Source organism: Lissotriton helveticus, chromosome 7, assembly GCF_964261635.1.
Source record: "Lissotriton helveticus chromosome 7, aLisHel1.1, whole genome shotgun sequence".
In the NCBI taxonomy this organism is placed as follows: domain Eukaryota; kingdom Metazoa; phylum Chordata; class Amphibia; order Caudata; family Salamandridae; genus Lissotriton; species Lissotriton helveticus.
The window spans coordinates 1,553,428,706-1,553,452,699 of NC_136068.1; the positions used below are offsets into that span (position 1 = coordinate 1,553,428,706).

Genomic DNA, 23,994 nt, shown 5'->3' on the forward strand with positions numbered 1-23,994 from the left:
AATAGTCGATGGAGCTGCCGTCAACGGTGCATCGGAAACAGTTGTCGATGGTGGTTTTTCCGAGGACATGATCGTCCACAACTATGGAGGGGACATATGTCCCATGGTGATTTCCGCGTCAACAGGGACCCAGAGGACGCTGCCGTCAATGACAAAAGCTTTTTAGAGACTGTGATCTTTATAGTAGATGGCTCTGTAGAGGGTTTCTCATGCTTTGAGGCCAGATGGGCCTTCTCAGCAGGAAATGAACGCTTTCCTTTTTGTGAGGGGCCTGCTGCTTCAGGACGAGATTTTTTTAGAAGCTTTGTTATCACCCTCTGGAGAGACCTGTGACACCTCTCTCTCTCGCTCTCTCTCTCCCTCCTTTTAGATTTTTCCAGAGAAGTATGCGAGGCAGAACTTTGCTCATCCTCAGAGACATCAGATTTACTTTTAAGTCTCTGCAGCCATAGCAAAAAGAACGATAACAATGCGCTGCAAGGCGAGGACGGCACTGGTGATTTAGGACTGGTACAATGATGCAATCCACTGGGGTGTTGTGGAGGGTGTAGAACTACAGATGGAAGAGAGGCGCGGATTGAGAAAAAAAACTATTTCATTAGATTGGAATGTAATGATGGAAGAACTTAAAGAGACTGACATACATGAATCTTGACAAATGTAATGTTGAACTGTGAATATGGAGATGAGAATAGTACAGCGGCCAGTGTATTCAGGATGCGATGTACCTCTGGTTAAATACAGAATATAGATAGCGTTGAGCAATCACAAAGTAATGTACAAACAGTGGCGTTGGCTGCCAATGAGTGAATTACTGAGATGACCGTAGGGGGAGGGGGGCTAAGCAATTTCAATAGTTAACGGTTTATTTAGTTTGTTAGGAAGGCTAAAATAAAGGGAAGTTCACAAGATACACTACAGGGTAAACTGGATACAGTAAGGATGTAAAATGAGATAAACCGAGCAAGATATTTTTCTCTTTTTCCCACATGTACACATGTAAAACTATGGCAGTTACTATGATACTGGATTATAACATCTGTTTCACTGTACCAGTGATTCTATGAATCCATACTTGCATATGTGTAAAGAAATACCACTACAGAATGTATGGAGACATGTTATACATTGTCATAAATGTGAACCAACCCTACTAAAGTATGTAAAGCTTAATATATACGAGACCCGTATACTGGAAATGTACTAACGGTTGTATGTTTATAAATACCAATAAAAAGGTTTTTTTAAAAAAGTCTCTGCAGCCAAATCAACAACCTACCCTCTCTATCTGTAAGGGTTTTGAGAAAGTCCTACAAAATCTTGCAGTCTTAAACTTTATGTTGGGGATGTAAACAGTAAATAAAGTTCATATGGGGATCTTCAGCATGCAGCATCTTCATACCACATGTTCCACACGACTTGAAGAGATCTTTCTTTGGAGAATCCAACAGTTTCTAGAAGATATCTGAAGTGAGAAGGATAAAACTGAGCAGAGCTCGGGTAGACTCCCTGTCACACGAGGTGCAGTAGAAAATCAGAGGAACTCAGCTACTCTTGGGCGTGTTCTTCAGGGTTCTATCGCTTTATTGGTTGTTGTTTGAGTTTGGTCCTTTTTTACAAAAGAGGGCAGATAAGCTAATGCAGTAACTGCTCATTGCATTGTAGGCTATGATAGAATTATCTGCTTCTGTTATAATGATAGTGTGGGACTCCACCACTACGATGACTGGGATGATTCAAGCATGTGAATCTATGAAAGATCCAATACTGGAGAAACCAGTATCCAGATGGATGATGGGAATTTGAATGATATCACTACCTGTCTGGGTGGACAAAGTCCTCTTGCTTGGCTGCTTCTTTTAAATAATTGTGTTTGTGGGAAAAACTCTTGCGAGATCCTTCTCTCTCATGTGACTTACCCTTAGAAGGGGTGAACATTGTTGTGTTCATGGAGACTTTGGTCAAATATAACTTGCACCGGAAGGCCATCAGAGACCTTTAGGCCATCAAGGAACACAAATCGTACACCATGGTGCTGCAGTCAGATCCAGGACACCACATGCAGACGCTGTGAGAATCCAATGGAGACATAGTCTTGATGAGCCTGGAGACATTTAATTTTATCACTGTCGAAAACCAAGGAACATGTGTCTGTGAAGCACCAAAAGGAAACAAGACTTTGTGAATGAGGCATAGACAAAAAATAAATTATTGAAACCTGATAATAGTCTTAGGGTAAGTAATCTGCAGCAACATGTATCCGATGTTATGTAACCTGTATGAGGCTGTATTGTTGGCAGATCACAGTGAAGGCTTCTGTTATTCTAACAATTTTCAGTTTATTACTGTATTGTATACTCCCGTTTGATTTGCACGGGGAATTTGTGTCATTTGTTTCCAAATGTACTAGAGGGCAAAAGGAGCAAAGTGATGACACTCTTTATCAGACAACAGGACTTGGTCATGTATGAGCTTTTAACATCAGGAACAAGCAGGTGTTCACGCACACATTCACACCAAAATTCCTACATGCAAGAGAAATCTAAAAGGGTGTTTAAGAGGAAAAACTATTCACTAGAGCAGAACTAGAGAGAACGTGTTAACATTTTGCAGAAAAAATCAGCCAATCAAATGAGTAAATGACTCCCTTTAAGCAGACAATTGTTCGAGAATTTACAATCAAGGGCTAGAAAACATCCCTATCCTCCAGTGGCTATCAAGCTCTGTGTGGTGGTGAAGACAAAAAGATAGGAGCAGAGACTTTCTAAATGTAAGGCAAGCAACTGTCTACTACATCCTTTAAAGGCACAACACTCAAGTCAGGGAAATCTGAAAACATATCTGCCTATCTACATACAGAGCACACACAGAAAATACACCATTAGCAAGAATATGTATAGTTTATTTTTTTCTTTCATTCAGAGAAAAAAAAATAAAAGACACATATTAAAATGTTCCGTAAGATTCAAACAAGGAAGAAAATACATAAATTACGCTTGTTCCTTTAAAAAATATAATTTAACATTTTGACTTTTTAATTAAAAAAAATATTTTCAACTTTTTTGCCCCTCAAACACCATTCAGTGGCTTATTTAATTCCATATTTTGATCTACTGAATCCAAAGTTGTTGTAACCGTTTAAATGTTCAGATTAAAGTGCTAACTGGGATGGGAGAGATGCTGATGGAGGAAAACATTCAAACTACAACCATTCTTCCCACATTACTTCCAATATCAAACAATCTCACAGTTCATCACATAGCACCAGAAAAATATTGTGTTCAAGTAATGGGAGGCAAATATGCGTTTCATTAGGTAGGGACCTGAACACTTGGGCAGGTGAGAGTTCCAAGAAGATGCCTCCGAAAGTGGAAATTCATAAATGGCATGCAATGTAAAAAGTAGAAGTCAATCCGGCCAGTGAGATTCTGCCACATTTACTAGCAAAATTAGTGACAGGACATCACTAAATGTGCCATGAGTTGAAGTTTATGATAATCCACTTGGCCGACCGATCAAGGAAGTTTGGGCAAATACCCTTCTTGTTAGCGGCGAGCCGTATAAAACCTTACGGTGCAATAAAGATTTTAGTGGCTTTATTGATGCCTCATTAAGAGTGCTTGTCTGATTTCTTGGTAGCCATATACAAAATGTGCAGATAAAAGTCCCAATTTAAAAAATCTTGCGTTCATTTAAAGATTTTATTTATTCTACCCAGACATCATGCCTACAAAAATGAATGACAACATTTTATTGCTTCAATACAACACAAAGCATTGAAAATTGAGGGTGCGATGGAATTACTCAGCACAAAAAGCTTCTAGATGCTATTAGGAACAGCAGGAATAAGAAATCTAGTAGGGGTTGATTACCACAGGCTTCTCAGGCAAGATATGACCCTTTCTTGTGTCGATTTAGTCACAGTTCCATGCTAACTTAATCCTGAATCAAAGCAGAGAAGACTGCAAATTGAGCTTAACCCTTGGCCACTGGATGCAGGAGGAGAGCTGGCCACGAAATGAGATTTATGAGGCTCAGTGTAGTCCACTGAAAATCAAAGGTGTTTTCAGTACTGCAAAACTGTTCCCAATGGTTACCTGAAATATAGAATCAGAAGATGTTCCTTAACTAGCCAGCGATGAGACACCTGGTGCCTCATATTTCTCAAATGAAATTTTTGCTTTTAAGGGCCTTTGACGGTGTCTCCCATGGTATGGGACCCAAGATGCGAGGGAGTAACATGCAGTAATTCAGAAACTGGCAGCATTGCACCTCAGATCTGAGCTTCCATGCCAAAGTCTAGGATCATGATAGGATAATACTGGACAATCCAATTAAGTGTATATATATATATATATATATATATATATATCCAACTTCTCTGGTTTGCTGTTAGTCTTTGCTAAAAGTCTACAAAACAAAGAGACCCCTCCACTGATGTGCCACGGTGCGATATCATTGAGGACGCAGCCCTTTATTCAAGGAAAGGGAAAACACACCTGCACTCATCATTGCACCTTGCCCCCTCCCAACCAATTTAACTTTGGTTTTGTCTTGTCCTCCCATACAGGAGCAAATGGGGAGTCCTTGGAATAGGATGCCACTGTGATGAGAACAATTTACCAACATTCATGTCCATGAGCAAGGAACCAGCGGAAGTGAAAAAACTGATCTAAAATTGTACGAAATCTCAGCAGAGTTTACCAACCATTGGCACGTGGCATAGTAACTATGTAAAACGTTGGTTACTCCTTGGTTACCAGACAAGAATTGTTATGAATCTCAGCAACCAACTCTGTGTTTCAAGTTGGAAGTATGGTGAACTGGACACTAATGATCAAAGTGCGAGCTGCTTAATTTAATGGCTGAAATAAACTCAAACATACTCTTAAATGCGATTTCAATATGTCCATTTATAGGACTCTTACAGTGAAGCCACACATGGTGTGAGAGGTCTAGTACATTTTATAAGAGAAATTCCTGAACATATTATGTCAGTCTATGGTGAGTGCATGACACAGGGCGGTCTATAATGAAGGCAGAATACGCTTGACACCAACCAGTCAGTGGAAACACACAGTGACATCTGATGACTTTGAAAGGGAATGATTTACTCTCAACCCAAAGGTGTTTCTAATACTCGATGCCTTTAGTCAGTGAGAGGAAGAGGCTGAGTATATAGGAAAGCCTATGATCCTGTATTTCTAATGCGAGGAAAAGACTAAGTAGGGACAGCCAGCCCCATGCTTTTCGGTCCGACTTGGCACAAGCATCAATGACATAGGCAAGTAACTATTAAGGACATGTGATGCTTTATTTTTACGATTTGGTTGCAAGTCCATATTGCAGCTATATGACAACTCAGAATGTATACATAAGACAGCTTCTTATTTGAGGTCGAATGAACAACAATGACTGCAAGCAGGGCTACGGGTATCTGACGGGAAATTACAGCCAATGAGAATCATAGGTTTAGAGTGTGCCACAGATACCACTGCATAACCACTAGCAAGATCCGGAAGGAGACTAAAATGCTTTCTTTCTACATCAAATTCACCTTTTGCGGACTGAGCTAAATAAGAGGTATTAATCACCAGGCAAAAATCAATTTTTCAGATTTGCCTTACAGTAAAAAATAAAATGTACACAAATGTGTTTCTAAAACCAAAACATGAATGAAAACTCTTTTGACCTTGACTAAAAGATGTATTGGAATATTAGACTAATTGATTTTAGACTCCTGGCTAGTCGTACTGTTTCCTTTTAGATGTTTCCTGCAGCACAGACTATGAATTAGAATTGTCTCAAGGTCACAGCTCAAAATAATAAAGAATAGTGCATGTGTGCGCATATCTGAAGAGGCTACAGGGGTGTAAAAAGTTTTTGGACACTAAGTACATTGTTGACGACACCACACCAGCATAGCTTATTCAGAAGAATATGTTCACTCACTGCATGTAAACCCAGTATTCTTAGTCCTATAGCAGCAACACAGTGACAGCTTATCTACAGAACTGAATGGACAGAAGAATAAGTAATGCTAAAGTGGGAGTAAAAAAGTCACGACTAGCGTTCGCACTGTAACCTGGATGGAGGGGGTCAGGAACAGCCTGTAGATTGGAAAGGGGATGTGCGTAAGCAGTCATAAACCAATGACATGCCACATTGAATATGATGCAGGTGTGAGAATAAGGACCGCACAACGAAGACACAACTATATTTCACAACTGAGGTATTTCTTCTATAAAAATAAGCAAAGGTAACCATATTGCTATATCATCACCGTCTTCGGTACCACACCCAAAATCTTCATCTTAAAATTCAAGCAAATAAACCCTGTTGCTTGCCCAGTTCAGTGGTACAATGCATGAGATAGCCATGTTGCATTCCACTAGGTATTATGAATCCTCACTTATAATAATCCTTCTGGAAACCCACAAGAATCCGGCGTTCATAAATCAAATTCAGCATTGCACAATTGGGAAGGCACAAGTTCCATCATAGTAAAAAGGGCAATGAAAATAATATAATGTTTAGGAATGATACAAACGGCGTTAATTTAACAAGAATAGCCTGCCCTCCTTGTTGCAGGCAACCGACCACTTTTCTTTCTCTTTTTCTGCAGCTTGACAATTGTTCCACATGAAGAGGAGGAAATCAGATGCTCTTCGCTCTTTCTCAAGTAATCACAACGAGCATTACCAGGGAAGTTATCAAAGTTCCTCAAGTCTTGTTTGGTCTTTTGTGCTTAAGTAATCCCAAGCGGTGTTTCATCAGCGTGTCACCCTATAGATTTGTGTCTGCTCAAAAAAATATAATTTATCATCTTTCAACATTTTTATTAGTGCTGCTTGTTTGATAGATATATATTTATATATATATTTATATGAATTTTTTTCTTCGAAGATTTCCCACAGAGCTTCAAGTGAGGCCTAAAAAATGGAACTCTTACACAAGGACCTTTATCCTGGTGCAGATTCTGTATGTAATCTCATAGCCACAGTTTGGTATCACTGGTTCATATTTTCTTTTGGTTCATTTTTTTTTTGCTGCTGCTGTTGAATTGTCCAGTTTCCTTTTCTCCCACGCAAAGGAGAGTGAGAGACCGGCCCTCTTACCCTCCCGAGCATCGTTCTGATTCGGAACAGTACAGACAGGAGATGGACTGGCAACGCTTTCCCAACTTAACAGCTCGCTCTGCAATTTTTTAGGATTTATCTATCAAGGGAAAGAAAGTTATAGGTTTTAGTGATTTCAGATTTTGCTCAGTGTAATAAGACGGTCATACATATTTCCAGAAAATATTGAAGTGGAAAAGTTACTTACCTTGCGAAATACTTCTCCATTGCAGGCATATGCTGAACATTCACATGATTGAGAACAAAGTTCCAGCATAGAAGTTAAGGGTCAAAGAAAGGAAGAAAAAGTTACTTACCTGCGGATGCCCTCTTTCTAGTGGATATTCTATCTACCTGCAGATTCCTCACCTGTAGAACAAACCCCAAGCGTCAGATTGGATCTGGAAACTTCACAGCTATTAATTCACCTGTAGAGGGCATTGGACCTGGTCGACACAGAAGTGATGTCAAGTGATGCCACTGAGGCCATAAAGGGCCAACCTTGTCAGTTTCCCTCCATTTTTTCCAAGTCTTTGTGGTTAGAGGGCAGAATGACATCCATGAAGGAATTGCAGTACCAAAATATATGTCATGGGATCTTATTAACTTTCCATACAACTCGTCCTTCAAACGGGGAGGTTAATGGGTCAGTGAGGAATCTGCCAGTAGATAGAGGATCCACCAGCAAGATCGTTACCGTAATTAAGTAACCTTTTCTTTTCATGAATACTTCAGATTCCTCACCTGTATAACAGATTTCACAATAATACCCTATGCAGAAGGAGGGTTGATTGATGATTAGACAAGGAAATCCTGTAAGACGGGCCTGGCAAACTTCCTATCCCTGCGCACCTCCAAATCCAAACAATGTTTTGCCAAGGTGTACAGGACTAATAAACACCACTGGGTACGGGCTCCCAAGCAGCAAGGCCAAGCCACAGCCTCATGTAGAAAGAACAAAAGAATTGCCAATGCTGCCTATCTCAATTTAATATCAATTTTTCATCTCACCCTTGAATTGAACATGGAGTGAGGAGACCTCAGTTTCTTGAATTAATCTTTTTGTTTTATTTTAATTCACTTCATTAGAAATATTCAATTTTTTAGTTCACATAGATTTTTTACATTTCAAAATAATTGTAACACACAATATATATACACAATATTCTGTACAAAGAACCTTCACCCTTCAAACGGCATTCACACTCAATATCATACCAAAATCACTACCATGCTTTCCCAGACAAACTCACAATCATACCATTCTTATTTACAACAATAACAGGTTTCTCAAAAAGCAAACGTTTTTTACACAGCCATAGATTACACTGTACACATTAATCAGAAATCAATGAAATTCAGATTTTTGTTTGATTTCTTATGGCTTTAGAAACACAAGGTCTACGCGTTTCGAACTCTTCCTATTGCGGAGTTCTCATCAGGACCACACACTGTGAATGGAGAAGGGAGACCTGTATTAGGTGTATACTCTTATCCACATTAAAGGCTGCTAGTTAGCTCAACAACCACCTCTAAGCACCTACCTCCAAGTTTTTGCACAACTAAATTGTGCTATTCTCTGGAAAAACCGGCGCGGAACCACCTAAATGGAATAAAATAAAATAAAAAAGCTCAGCCGAGCTGTCTGATACATTTTCTTTCACACAGTATGACCAAAAATGCACACTACTCACAGTTATTACGTGGCGTTCATGCACTCTACCCTGTAATGAGATGGAATCACTGTCATTGGAGTGGACTCTTTTTTACTTGTTGTCGTCAATTAGTACACAAAAGTCTTTCTTACCTAACGGTTTGTCGTTTGGTCGTTTGGGTAGGAAGGGTGTGTTTTATTAGAATGGTTGTCGCCCCTGCAAAACACCAAAAAAGGTTTTTGTGTTACCGTATATAAATACGGGTTCTGTTCCATTCTCTCGCCTAATGCGTGCCAATGCCAAGCTTACCCGATTGTCGGGCAGTCTTCCAAGGTCCTCGATTAATCCAACGAGGACGTGGCTTTTCAATGCGCCTTCAGCTCGCCGGGTTGCGGTGTGTCTCGCTTGCGGGCTGGACTTCCGGGTCGCGCCATCTTTAAATGGGCAAGAATTCGTCAAGTCGTAATCTAGTTGCCAGGGCAGGCTCGCATGTAAATAAAGGCGATTTCACCCAAGAGTTATGTGAATTAGATATGATATGAATATATAGTATCTACTGCTTCGTTCTAACAAGGATCAGCTTGTTGTGGGTATTGTGACTGAGTCGCGTTTCTGGGCGCCATCTTGTAATGTGCAAATAGTACTTGATCGTGAGTGTCATACACGCTGTGTGTAGCGGAAATCGTTTTCCTGTGGTAGAATTTTAAGATAATCTATACATTTCAGATAATTCGTTCAATCCTTCTGTCGCTGTATTAAATTTGACTATCATCATAGCCTCTTGTCTTGCCAATTTTGCCTCCAAATCTCCCCCTCGTGCATCCTGTTCAATTTTGGCAATAACCGTCCATCGTAAATCATTCTCAGTATGTTCTTTTTGCTGCCAATGATGAACCAAGGGGGCATTTGGAACCTTCCGTTTGATTCTAGATTTATGTTGCTGGATTCTTGTTTTGATTTCTTGATTGGTCTTCCCAACATATAATAGATCACACGGGCATTTTACCCCGTATATCACATACCGTGATTTACAATTAGTAAAGGCACTTCACTTTTCTAGTAATCACCCTCGGAGCCTGAAGGAAAACCTTCCATATGGGCAATACCTACGGATTCATAGGAATTGCCAACAAAAAACAGAATACATGAAACATTCGGAGAAGCTAACTGCAAATTTGATTGACCGGGGATACCCGAAGAAATTACTCAGAAGATGCATGAAACGCGCATGGTGGACACCACGCGAGTGTCTCCTGGAAAAAAAGACCACCTCTATTTGCTTTTCGAAAAGAATCGAGCATAGCCAATAAACTCGTGAGGGCGGCAATGCCCGCCAAAGAACAAGTAACTTTAAGAAGTATGATTGGATTACCACCAATTAAAGGACATCACAAATGTGGCGTTTGCAATTGTTGTGCTACCACTGAGGAAGGTTCTGTGTTTAAACATAAGGAAAACATCTGGAAGCATGAAGCCTTTACTAATTGTAAATCACGGTATGTGATATACGGGGTAAAATGCCCGTGTGATCTATTATATGTTGGGAAGACCAATCAAGAAATCAAAACAAGAATCCAGCAACATAAATCTAGAATCAAACGGAAGGTTCCAAATGCCCCCTTGGTTCATCATTGGCAGCAAAAAGAACATACTGAGAATGATTTACGATGGACGGTTATCGCCAAAATTGAACAGGATGCACGAGGCGGAGATTTGGAGGCAAAATTGGCAAGACAAGAGGCTATGATGATAGTCAAATTTAATACAGCGACAGAAGGATTGAACGAATTATCTGAAATGTATAGATTATCTTAAAATTCTACCACAGGAAAACGATTTCCGCTACACACAGCGTGTATGACACTCACGATCAAGTACTATTTGCACATTACAAGATGGCGCCCAGAAACGCGACTCAGTCACAATACCCACAACAAGCTGATCCTTGTTAGAACGAAGCAGTAGATACTATATATTCATATCATATCTAATTCACATAACTCTTGGTTGAAATCGCCTTTATTTACATGCGAGCCTGCCCTGGCAACTAGATTACGACTTGACGAATTCTTGCCCATTTAAAGATGGCGCGACCCGGAAGTCCAGCCCGCAAGCGAGACACACCGCAACCCGGCGAGCTGAAGGCGCATTGAAAAGCCACGTCCTCGTTGGATTAATCGAGGACCTTGGAAGACTGCCCGACAATCGGGTAAGCCTGGCATTGGCACGTATTAGGTGAGAGAATGGAACAGAACCCGTATTTATATACGGTAACACAAAAACCTTTTTTGGTGTTTTGCAGGGGCGACAACCATTCTAATAAAACACACCCTTCCTACCCAAACGACCAAACGACAAACCGTTAGGTAAGAAAGACTTTTGTGTACTAATTGACGACAACAAGTAAAAAAGAGTCCACTCCAATGACAGTGATTCCATCTCATTACAGGGTAGAGTGCATGAACGCCACGTAATAACTGTGAGTAGTGTGCATTTTTGGTCATACTGTGTGAAAGAAAATGTATCAGACAGCTCGGCTGAGCTTTTTTATTTTATTTTATTCCATTTAGGTGGTTCCGCGCCGGTTTTTCCAGAGAATAGCACAATTTAGTTGTGCAAAAACTTGGAGGTAGGTGCTTAGAGGTGGTTGTTGAGCTAACTAGCAGCCTTTAATGTGGATAAGAGTATACACCTAATACAGGTCTCCCTTCTCCATTCACAGTGTGTGGTCCTGATGAGAACTCCGCAATAGGAAGAGTTCGAAACGTGTAGACCTTGTGTTTCTAAAGCCATAAGAAATCAAACAAAAATCTGAATTTCATGGATTTCTGATTAATGTGTACAGTGTAATCTATGGCTGTGTAAAAAACGTTTGCTTTTTGAGAAACCTGTTATTGTTGTAAATAAGAATGGTATGATTGTGAGTTTGTCTGGGAAAGCATGGTAGTGATTTTGGTATGATATTGAGTGTGAATGCCGTTTGAAGGGTGAAGGTTCTTTGTACAGAATATTGTGTATATATATTGTGTGTTACAATTATTTTGAAATGTAAAAAATCTATGTGAACTAAAAAATTGAATATTTCTAATGAAGTGAATTAAAATAAAACAAAAAGATTAATTCAAGAAACTGAGGTCTCCTCACTCCATGTTCAATTCAAGGGTGAGATGAAAAATTGATATTAAATTGAGATAGGCAGCATTGGCAATTCTTTTGTTCTTTCTACAAGGTGTACAGGAAGCCTACGCCATTGCCGTACAGATTTCTGCAATCAGAACTCCTCCAGTGAGAGCAGAAGTGGTGAATTTGGCCCTGGTGGAATGGGCTCTGATGCATTCAGGAAGCTCTTTCGTAGCTTCGGTGTAGAAGGTCTTGAGGCACAGGATGATCAACTGAGAGTCCTAATTTGTACCACCTTACCTTTTCTGGCACCACAGACGCTGACAAAGAATTTGTTTCCTGCCAAAAATCCTTGATGCAGGCCAAATAGTAATTAACTGCCCGCCTAAGTTCCAGCCACTGCAATCTTTCCTCCTTTTTAGGTCTAGTCTAGGCAGCGCTCGCGCTGTCTCTCTGAGCCATGCAAAACCTAGGATAAGGGCTTGAAAAAACGCTCATCTTTTTCATTCGTTCCTGTTGCTGTGCTTTAGAAATGCTGGCTTTTCATTGGTGAATACACTAAGTAGTCCCTCCTTTTTGAAATTTTGTATGCTCCCGTGAGGATTGGCCCTATTACATGTGTTCTTACTGTTCAGGTTATTTATTTTTAGAGGGAACTATTTTTTTAGTTTGCCTGCCTCTTTGCTCGTTACCTATTCTGTTTACAATGTGTGCAATTGCTGTTGCTTTATCTCACCGTGCCAACTATGGAGAATGTAACAGAGGTGTATGTGGTGCAAAGCACCCATCACAGTGCACAAGTGGTATTCCAATCCTAGTAGACAATGGATATTTTTTAATTCCATTCCTATCCCGTTTTCTGTAAAATGCACCGTTCACAAAGGCAAGTTGGCTCACCAAAGTATTGAAAAATTTGCAAAAGGATAGAATACATATTATGCATGCAAATGTACAAAAGATTGTTGTGTAGAGTATTCTAGTATTCTTTATTAATTATACACAACTGACCTGCCTTCTTTCATGATGAAATAGTAGGAATATTTTCTCGTTTTCAAAGGCTGGGCGTGGGATTCAAATATGCAGATGTGAATTTTAAGCAAACACCACTTGGATACTGAGCATAAAAAAGGGCAAGCCAATAATATGTTGCCAAGAATGCAAATTATTTTTGGCAAAAAATGTCATAACTAGTTTCTCGTGAGCGCCTGCCGAGTTGTGCCTCTTTGCTAGGTTGCTCTTTCCATAAATGAGCTCCCATGCGAAATATATGGCTGCTTCTGCTACTCTGCCCTTCCTTCAGAGAGCCATTAGGCTTCAAATGTTATGTTACCAAGAAAGTGTCATAAATCCAGTAGACCAACAGGTCAAGACTTTGAATTTAGATCGCTGTGCACTTTGCACATCTGGGTTTTAAGCCTATTTCAAGAAACCCGTTTAGAGTTTGCATTTTTAATTTAAAAAAATTTAAAATACTGCTGATGCTTTGTTCATTAAATTTGCATTCACTGGTTAAATTTTGTTTGAGAAGTTATTACTTTTCCAACTCATGGGCGAGGAATGGTTTTAGGTGCTGCATTCAAAATTGCAATATAATCTGAAACCCTTCATTTAAATACTCTTTCTGGCAGCATCTCCGGGTTCTGAGTTTTCCAATTTTTTGGAAACAATGTGGAAGTTTCTGTCCAGTAACTCTTACCCAAAGTAAGTTGTTGGATGCAAACAGGCAGTGCACATTCATATAATTTTGCCAGTGCCTCCTGCAGCTGTTTTTAACGTCTATTCTTAAAGGATAAGAAAATACATTCAAGATAGCCTCTATAGATATGCGCACATTCATGAATGACACCTAATTACACTCTATTCAATACCACATAAATACACCTCATCTAAAACCACTATGCAAATAGCAACAATCCATATAAAAGCACTCTACACCATACCACATAATTCCCATCAGCATAATTTCACTTGACGCCACAGTACCACACCCCACAATTCAGCTCCACACATTTCCCTTACACACAACATAATTCGACAACAAACCATATAATTCAAAACAACAGCTATACAACACACAACAAACTTTCACATCATGCCACAAAATTCAACAGCACACCACAAAAATGAACACCACTACATACCACTCTACAAGACAAAATACCAATCCACATATTTACACTCCTTGACACTCAATCCCACTGTACATAATTCCAGTACACTCAATACCACACAATTACTATCCACATAATCCTACTCCACAAATCCACATCACACCACACTTTTCCCTCCCCACAATTTCATAACTAACAATTTCAATCCAACCCACATAATTCAACTCCACAACACATACATCCACTCCATAAACAAAAGTAAAAGACATTGTCATTAGCTCTAACTTTCACAAATGCAAGACTGATTGCATTGCAAATTCTTGTTCATAGAGAAGGTGGAGGAAAGAAGGTGGGCGAGTAATGGATGGAGCAAGATGGAAGGGTGTGATCATCTTAGGAAGGAAAGCATTCCTAATTTGCAACACCAACATATCTGGAAAAAAAAGACAGGGCGACAGCTAAGGCATCACAGCTCACTGACCTTTCTAGCAGAAGTGATTGCAACGAAAAACACAGTTTTGAGGGTTAACATATGAAAGGTACAACTGCGAAGGGACTCAATCTGAGTCCCCACCAAAAAGGTAAGAACAAGATTTAAAGTCACATTGAGGAACCACAAAAGGAGCTGGAGGAAAAGGTTGGTCAGACCCTTGAGGAAACGCATCACAACAGGAGATTTAAACATTAAACATGGAGGGGTGATCAGGCACACAGAGAAAAGCAGACAAGCAGCAAAATATCCTTTCACAGTGCCAACTGACATCTCCTTTGAACAAGGGAAAGTGTAAATTGCAGCACTTGAGAAAGTTTGGCCGGGAAGAGGCCCATGCACCACACAACAAAATGGCCCCATCTGCCGGAGTAAGCAGACTTAGTGGATGGGCAAAGACAAGGCAGAATCACGTCGACAACATCCGGTGGCAGATGTAAGAAGGTCAGTTATGCCCGTTCAACTGCCAAGCATGTAGGTGGAGATCTTGGAGATTGGGGTGCAGGACCATCCATTCCGACTGGGAAAGAAGGTCTGCCTGAGTGGATGGTAAAGCGGGGGACATGGGGAGAAGTGCAGAAGGTCCGCATACCACAACCATCTCAGCCAATAAGGGCTAAGAAAATAACTTGACCCAGTTTTGGCAAATATTCCTGAGAACTCGAGGAATCAAGGGAATTTGGGGGGAGGAGGTGGCCCTGTGCATTTTAAAAGGCGGTAAATAAGTCCAACTAAGGAGTGCCCCATTGAGCGAACATGTCCTGACTACTTTCAGCAGGATGCCACTTGTGGTCAACAAGGTAATGCAGGCTCATGCTGTCGGCTCTGACATTAAGGACCATGGTAGGTGATTGGCTGTGAGCCAGATCCTTGGGAGGTGTTCTCAAGACCTCAGTCTCAATGCTTCCAGGCAAAGGAGGTGAACCTCTACTCTCCCTTGCTCGTTCAAGTACCACATTGCAGTCATGTTGTCTGTCGAGATCTGAACGGACCTATCCACGATGAAGGGGAGGAAGGCCTTGAGTGTCAGCCAAATCACATGCTGTACCAGCAGGTTGATGTGAAGTACCTGAGGACCCGGATCTCCAGATTCTCCACACGAGCTCCCCACCCTAGAGTGAAGGCATCATCACTACTGTAGCCTCAGCTGGAGGGGGAGTGTAGGCCATTCCAGAAGAAAGGTTCTCCTCGTTCCCCCACCAAGCCACTTCCGCTGCAGTGCTGGAGGAGATCAAGACAATGTCTGACAGGCCACCCCGTACTGGAGCCACTGGCAGTGGAGCAACCGCTGAAGGGCCCTGATAGGCCAATGTGCATGCGTGACTACGAGGATGCAGGAAGCCAGCAGACCTATCAATTATAAGACTCTCGGGAACTGGAAAGAAGAGACAAGCTCCATGATGTCTCTAACTCCATGTGGGGGAGGAAAGGTGCGAAGAAGGATAGTGTCCGGTACCGATTCAATTATTTGGAGTCATTGGGAGGGCCACAGGTGAGATTTGGGCTCACTGATCAAAAGGCCCAGGCTAAACAGATGAGGTCAACTGAAGTTGGGGCTGCAACACATCCAGCGAGCTGGCTTTCAGGAGCCAGTCATTCATGTACGAGAAAATGAAGACACTTGACCATCTGTAATGTGCCACAACCACTGCCATTACCTTTGTGAAGACTTGAGGTGCCGAGGTGAAGCCAACGAGTAGTGCCACAAATTGGTAGTGTTTAGAACCCACCATAAATTGGAAGTACTTCCTGTGTGATCACAGGATAGGGATGTGGAAGTATGCATCCTGCAGGTCGAGTGACATCATCCAGTCTCCAAGCTATAACACCAGTAGAATTTGGGCTAGGGTCAGCATTTTTAACTTCTCCCGTTAGAGAAAGAAATTCAGATCCCTGAGGTCCAGGATCAGATGGAGACCACTGTCCTTCGTGGGCACCGTAGCAATCTTGGCCCTTTTCTTCTTGGGCACAAAATCCACCGCACCTTTGAGGAGAGCTGCTACCTTCTCTTCTGCTGTAGAAAGTCCAAATTGTCTGAAGGTGGGAAGAGGGTGGGGGCAGAAAGGGTGGCAGAACCTGAAGGAAGGGAAGGGTGTAGCTCTTTCTATAATTTGAAGTGCCCTATAGTTCAAAGTAAGGGACTTCCAGGTTGAAAGAAAGTGAAATACCAGCACTCCCATAGGCTTTGTGTAGAGTTGGGGATGGAAACTAGGCCTGATTTACTGGTGGAGCAGGTGAGGATGAATGTTGCAAGGTGGATCCGCAATCCTTACCTCCACTGGGCCCTATGTACAGCCTGGAGAGAAAGTTAGGCTGTTGCTGAAGTCTCAGTGGGTATTGTCTGGATCAACAGTGGCAACATGAATTGCTTTCCTTGGTCGGAAGCAGACGATGAAGAACTAGTGCCCCAGAGCAGAGTCTACTTTATCTTCAATAGAAAAACCCAATAAAAAGGGAGATCCATCAAGTTGGCTAGGACATCAGAGGAGAAGTTCGAAGGCAAGCATAATGGCGAATGGTAAGGGAAGTACTGTTAGACCTGGCACCTTGGCGTGGGTCTCCGTTTTTGCTGTTGCCTCATGTGTTTTTGCTGGTGTTAGATGCTTTGGGCACTGTGCCGCTGCTGTCCAGTGCCACAGTGCAAGTGCTCCCTATTGTAAATTGATTTATGGATTAGTGACTCCATGATTGGCTGATTTGGTTTACTTGTCAGACCGTAGTACAGTGCACTGAGTGTGCCCAGGGCTTATACATCCAAATGCTGCTGGTGGGCTTGCAGCACTGCTTGTGACACCCACAGAAGCAGCCTTGTAAAGTGTGTCTCAGGTCTGTCATTGCAGAGCCTGTGTGCAGTCTGGTACTGCCATGTTGACTAGGCAAGTGCACCCACTTGCCAGTTCTTAAACCTTCCCTTTTCTGCATATCAGACACCCCTATGGTAGGCCCAAGGGCAGGGTGCATTGTAAGTATAAGGTAGGACAAGCCCTGATATGTGGCATGTCCTAATAGTTAATTACAGCCATTTCGTTTTCGATTTGCAAGGCTACCTATTCCCCATAGGCCAGAATGGGCAGTTTGATTATTACATCTTATAATCCTAACTGACTCAGGGAACTAGGTAGAAATACAAGTTTAGTATGCCTGAACTCAGAATGATAAAATAATTATTTTAGTGAAAATTGGTTTTAACATTCTGTGTTTGAAAATACCACTTTTAGAAAGTAGGTATTTTCTTGTCTAACCATCCAAGCCAGCCTCTGCTAGGTTGTGTATTCCTTGTCTGGAGTTTGAGCAGCAGGGGCTGGGGGATTCCAGGAGACAGGGTGAGTCAGCACAGGGCTGAATAGAGAGATCTACATATAGATGGGTGGGAGGAGTTGCACCTGAGACCTGAATAGGGCTGTGCCTTCCCTCCACAATGCTGGCTCCACCTGCTGTGGTGTGTTTGATGTCTCTGCCCTGCACAGGAAAGGAGGAGTCACGTAAACAGAGTGCTCCAGGACTGACCAGAACTGCTTTGGACTAGGCAAAGGCCTCTCTGCCTTCAGAGAAGGGGTAGGGAGGACGGTGGCAGTGTCTCTCCCGATCCGTTTTTGCGATACGGTAGTTGGTGGCATGATTCACTGTGTACTTCATTGAATTTAACAATTTAATGTGCGCTTTACTTTATTGAATATTAAAACTTTTATTTGTGCTCACTGGGAATTTTAAAAGGGGGGGCTTGATACTTACCAGTCAAGGAAGCCTGGGCTCAGTGTCTGCTCCTGCCCGCCCCGGTCAGACACGGTAGCTAGTACCGTTGAGCGGAGGGCGGGACAGGGAGAGCCAGGTACTTCCACATTCTCCTGGGAGTGGTTAGCGCTCTAGTTGGAGGCAGAGAAGGGCTATTTAGCCCTCATGCATCTGCGGACGTGCGCAGCGGAAGCGCCATCAACGCGGTGAAGACGCGCCAAAGACGAGCCTGTCTGCGCCCGTCCGCGGCCGGCCGGGGCCTGGGGCCAAAGACCCTGGCCGTCGGTCCACAAAATCTAATCCCATTAGGCGCATAGGATATACTAGACAGAACTTATTAAGTCTGCAGATAGCACCATCTCCGATCTGTGCATTAGAAACATGGCCGTGCATGGAGGGTCCGTTCTCCTGCCGGCATTGCCATTTTCAGGCCCCTGCCTTCCACTCTGATCAGACTAAGCTGCCCCTTATTGATACCACACTTAAGGGGTGGAAGAATCTGCTTTGTAATATCTGTTCGCTGCCAAAGCATTCAGCGGAGGTATGGGATCTCATCTCCTCAGTTAAACCGGAGCTGAGCTTCCTTACTGAAACATGGCTGAAGCCTCATTCGGTTCCGGCCATCACGCTGGGCATGCCTGAAGGATACAAAATGTTCAGGCTGGATAGACCTTCTAAAATGGGAGGTGGCATTGCCATTATTTTTAAAACTGGGATCACCATCTCGATTCTAGACCAGTGTAGTACGGCCAGTATGGAAGTATTGGTTTTCAGGATTGAGGCCCCGACTAGGGCTTGTTGGAAGGGGGGCGCTAGTATACCACGCACCTGGTCCAATGGCAAACTTTTCCATTTTATTAATGGAGCTATTGGCCCAGCACATTAAACCAGGGAATAACTTTTTACTGCTGGGTGATTTTAATGTGCATAGCGATCTTATAGAGAATTCTGATGCTCAGACTCTTTTGGCGGACCTATCTCTTTTAGGACTGATACAGCATAATAAGGGTCCTACTCACATAGCTGGCCATACTTTGGATATGATACTCTCCAACTCGTCTAAGATCGTATGTGACCTCCCTAAACATGTGATCTGGTCGGACCATTCGGCCATTGAATTTTCTATGCATGATATGATAAAACCTAAAATCCGGCTTCCGGGATTCTCTCTTTCATGCAGACAGTGTCATAAGATCTCACTGGAAAATTTTCAAAACGTGTTTACTGAACCTCAATTTGGAGTATCAGATAACATCGAGGTGGCTTTATCCAAATATAACTCAGCCATTTCCAATGCCATTGATCTTATAGCCCCCATTAAAACCTGCAAGAAACGTACTATCCAGCGTCAGGAAGTCTGGTTTACCGACCAGCTGCGCTTGCAAAAGCAAGCGTGTAGAAAGTTAGAAAGGGTCTGGAGAAGTACACATGCTGAGGAGGATAAAATCTGGTATCATGTCTCTTTGGCCAACTATCATAAAAATATCAAACTTGCTTGGAAAATCCACATAGCTCTTCAACTTACACAGGCTGGTAATTCATCTAAAATTCTGTATCAGATTTTACAATCCTTTACTATGCCCAAGGCTTGTGAAAGTCCTGATCTGCCTTCACAACAACTATGTGATGACATAGAGGTGATCTATGATAAGATCATTAAAATGGGTAGCCTAATGAGAAGCCCAGTGTCATCACAGATCTCTGAGACATCCAACCCTATATTATACACGGAATTTCCAGCTATCACCTTGATTGAGGTCGAAGCATTGATCGGCCAGGTTAAGACTGGCTCCCCCTCAGATCATATGCCTGCAAGAATGTTTCCATCCCTGGTTAAGTCACTCTGTCCCACGATCCAATCTCTTGTCAATCTTTCCCTCACTGAGGGTCGGGTGCCACGGGAATGGAAAGCAGCCCAGGTTAAACCCATCCACAAGAATTCCAACATCCCCTGGACAGAATTGTCGATTCTCCGGCCTATCTCTCTTCTGCCCTATCTGAGCAAACTAATGGAGAAGCATGTTAATACTCATCTGTCGAAGTTCGCTGAACAAACTGGAGGTCTAGATCATCCCCAGTCCGGATTTAGGCCCAACTATAGCACTGAATCTGCCCTTCTTTCTGTGACTGCTAACATCAGAATGTCCTTGGATAAAGGGCATTCTATGATTCTGGTGATGTTGGACCTATCCGCAGCCTTCGACACGATTTCACACGACATCATGCTCAGACGTTTGGAAGAGGTGGGGCTTGGGGGCGCAGCCCTGTCCTGGATGAGAAGTTTTCTTGTTTACTGTAATGGACTACTGATCTCTGCTAATGACACTTTACTTGGCAGACTTCAGGTAGTCCAAAATACAGCAGCAAGGCTGGTTCTGAATGTAACTCCTAGGTCACCTTCGCGCCCTCTTTTGGAAAGTCTCCACTGGCTGCCTGTCCTCCAACGGATTAAATTTAAAACTTGTTGCGTCATTCATAAAGCTCTCCAAAAGAAGGGTCCCCCTATCTGGCGGAGAAGTTTATTCCTTATGCTCCAGCACGTGCTCTCCGTTCCAGTAACAAACTTCTTCTCCAAGTTCCCTCCATTAGAAGGGTTAGACTGGGAGGTAAAGCTCTTTCTTACCTTGGGCCTCGTCTCTGGAACGAGCTTCCAGTCACCCTTTTGTATATACAGAACATCTCACTTTTAGGAAATTGTTAAAAACTTTTCTGTTTCAAACACAGTGAATCGTGAATACCATCTCCTTTCCTCCTCCATCCGCTTTGAGCGCAGAGATACTCCTTCGGGAGTCGATTCTAGCGCTATATAAGCCCATAAATAAAATAAAATAAAAGAACAAAGGGAAACTGTGTATAAAAGAGGGGACCCAGAACTTTAGATCACTAATGGGAAACAATAAGAAACCTTTGCTGAGGAGAGGAACCGGAGAGACTGAGGAGAGACTATCCCTTAGCTGAAGTGCTGCTTGGGGGATTGGCCTGCAGTGGTTGCCTGACTGCCAAAGAAAGGAGAGAGGAACTTTGTGTGTACTTTCATCAACTTGTGAAGATCTCCAAGGGCTTGAGAAAAAGTTTGCCTCCTGCTGAAGTCTCAGGGACAACAGATTTCACCCACCAGCTCCCCAAGAGTTCTTTGGAAGTGCCTACAGTTGTGTTGGGTTTTCTGAGGAACTGCGTGTCACAAGGAGCTGGAAGCGTGACTCACGAAGAAGAAGCATGTCGCAGCCGTCGCATCGCCGGAGAAGAGGATCAACGTCTCATCAGACGCCGGTGCATCACTGGGGAGCGTGTCGCTGGGCCTATCGCGGCTCAGAAGAATCGTTGAGTCCCCGCACGGCTGTCGGGCGTGCACGCATCGTGTTGCATCCAAGAGAAGATGCCATCTTTGTTTCATTGCACCGGATCTTCATCGCATCACGGTGTTGCGGGCCGCACCGCCACGGAACCACAGTAAGTAACCAGCGCATCACCTCCCCTCGCAGAGAAGAACCAACGCATCCCCTACGCAGCAGCAGGGACCAGACGCATCACCGTTCTTGCATGTAAGGAGCCGACGCATCACCTTCCCTGCAACACTTTCGTTGGATAGCGTTACGCATCCTAAGGTACTTAACATCTTAAGAGAACTAAGCTCATTCTACCATTTTTAAAGTACAGTATTGTGGATTTTTGTAGTTTGTGGTCTTGTGTTAAGTCTGTATAAAAATACCTATTTTTATAATACAACTTGTGTGGTGTCCATCTGTGGTGTTGTCACTGGGTTACTGCATGTATTCACAAATGCTTTACACACTGCCTCTGAGATAAGCCTGTCTGCTCGTGCCAAGCTACCAAGGGGGTAGCGTGGTAGCTTTTAGGAGTGTACCCCCTTACCCTGACTAAATGCAAGGGTCCCTATTTGTCACAGGTACCTACCTATGCCAACTAAAGTGAAATGAAATGAAATGAAAAAATAACTTATAGAGCGCACTGCGGCCAAGCGGCTTCCTGGCGCTGAGGATCACATCCATATCTACCAAGAGGGCACGGAAGGGAATTTAGCCAGGAAAAGCCTGAAGAAAGAAGAAAGTTTTAAGAGCTTTGCGAAAGTGAGAAAAAATGGGGATGGAGCGAATAGAAAGAGGGAGAGTGTTCCAAATCTGAGGAGCCCGCACAGAGAAGCGGGTGCCACCAGTGCGGGATTTGCGGAAGCGGGGGACGTGAAGAAGAGAGAGGGAGGAAGACCGGAGAGAGCGACTAGGGGCGTGAGAGGAGATCAGCGAATTAATGAAAAGAGGAGCGGAGCGGGCGTGCGCCCGAAAGGCCAAACAAGCAAGTTTGAACTGGGACCTGAAATGAACGGGGAGCCAGTGAAGGGTTTTGAGGGCAGGGGTGATATGGGAAAACTTAGGAAGACGAAGAACAAGACGGGCCGCCTGGTTCTGGATGGCCTGGAGACGACGAGTCTCGTAGGCAGGAATGCCTACATACAGGCCATTACCATAATCCAGGCGGGATGTGATGAGGGCAGTGATGATGACTTTGAGGGCATCAACAGAAAAAAACCGGGAAATTTTGCGGATGAGTCGGAGGGAAAGGAAACAAGAGGATACAACAGAACTGATGTGCGCATGCATAGAAAGATCATTGCTGATCTTGATGCCCAAGGTCCGGACAGAGGGGACAGGGGCAGGAGGGGAACCAAAAGAAAGGGGCCAATGGGCTGAAGACCAAGGATTAGAGGGGCCACCAGTGAGAACGAGCTCTGTCTTGTCCGGGTTGAGCTTCAAGTGATTGAAGCTCATCCACTGGGAAATAAAGACAAGAGTAGAGCTGAGCTTAGGAAGGGAGTAAGTGGGGGAAGATAGATCAAAGACGAGCTGGAGGTCATCTGCGTAGTTATACATATACATATACATATATATAAAGACCCCCAAAACTAACAAGTACCGAATACGCAGTACCAAAGTCCAGATTTAATAATGTGTCAAGAATTATTCTGACTGTCCGAGATAAGTTAGTGGATTCGGTCTCTCATATCAGGAGGGCAAGATTATTTGGGGCCATGTCCCACAATGCATGATTTTATTGGGCCAGAAGACAATTGGCGTTCATAGATTTCAAGGCCATACTTGGAGGGAGCTGTCGGAAAGGCATCACTACAATGAATACCCAAACAGGATGCTTGAATGACGAGGGTCTCTGGCAAAGGGTGTGCAGAGTGGAACGTTGGATCATCAGGAGTCTGTCGATAACGATCCACGAGCCAGGGTGGGATAGGTTTTCTCCAAAGCAGATGGCTAAGAAACAGCCCCCTGAGCGTTACAAGCTCATTACACCAGGGGAAGGCTGCAACCACAGCGTTGACTCGGGGGCCCCAGTCCTCAACATCTAAAAGGCAGCAAGGTGGGCATCTTTGCACACGTTTGCCAAGCATTACGGCCTGGACAGTCAGGTGCGCAGGGACTGGCATTTTGCCCGTTCGGTCCTGCAGGCCCTTTTAGTGTGAGAAATCTGTCCACAGCCCACCGCAAGGATGGTATGGCTTGGGTATCTATTCAACGGTAGGGAATCTGCAACTAGAAGTCAGTTGAACAAGTTACATACCTTCTGTAATGCATTATCTGTTAATGACACTACCTAGCTGCAGATTCCTTACAGAACCATCCATGCCTCCCTGCTCTGCAGACTCATTTGTTAGGGCTAGGGTTGTTCCCTTTTTCCGAGTGCTAGCTTATGGCACACACTCAAGTCAGTCACTTAATGGCCCTGCACTTCTGGCGTGGAAA

The 23,994-nt window shown here is 43.1% G+C and overlaps 1 protein-coding gene across 11 annotated transcripts in view; it reads right to left on the reverse strand.

Annotated features, from left to right (window-relative positions):
• Nucleotides 1-6,818: 6,818 nt before the first annotated feature.
• Nucleotides 6,819-23,994, reverse strand: part of PPP6R1 (protein phosphatase 6 regulatory subunit 1) — a 1,126,148-nt gene continuing 1,108,972 nt past the window's right edge. For 5 of the 11 annotated variants that reach the window (XM_078655037.1, XM_078655034.1, XM_078655036.1 and 2 more), the window contains one exon: nt 6,819-7,218. In XM_078655037.1, the coding sequence (XP_078511163.1) occupies nt 7,215-7,218 (4 nt within the window). In that variant the 3' untranslated portion in view covers nt 6,819-7,214. The remainder of the gene's footprint in view (nt 7,219-23,994) is intronic. The other 6 variants (XM_078655043.1, XM_078655040.1, XM_078655042.1 and 3 more) reach the window with 4 other exon arrangements.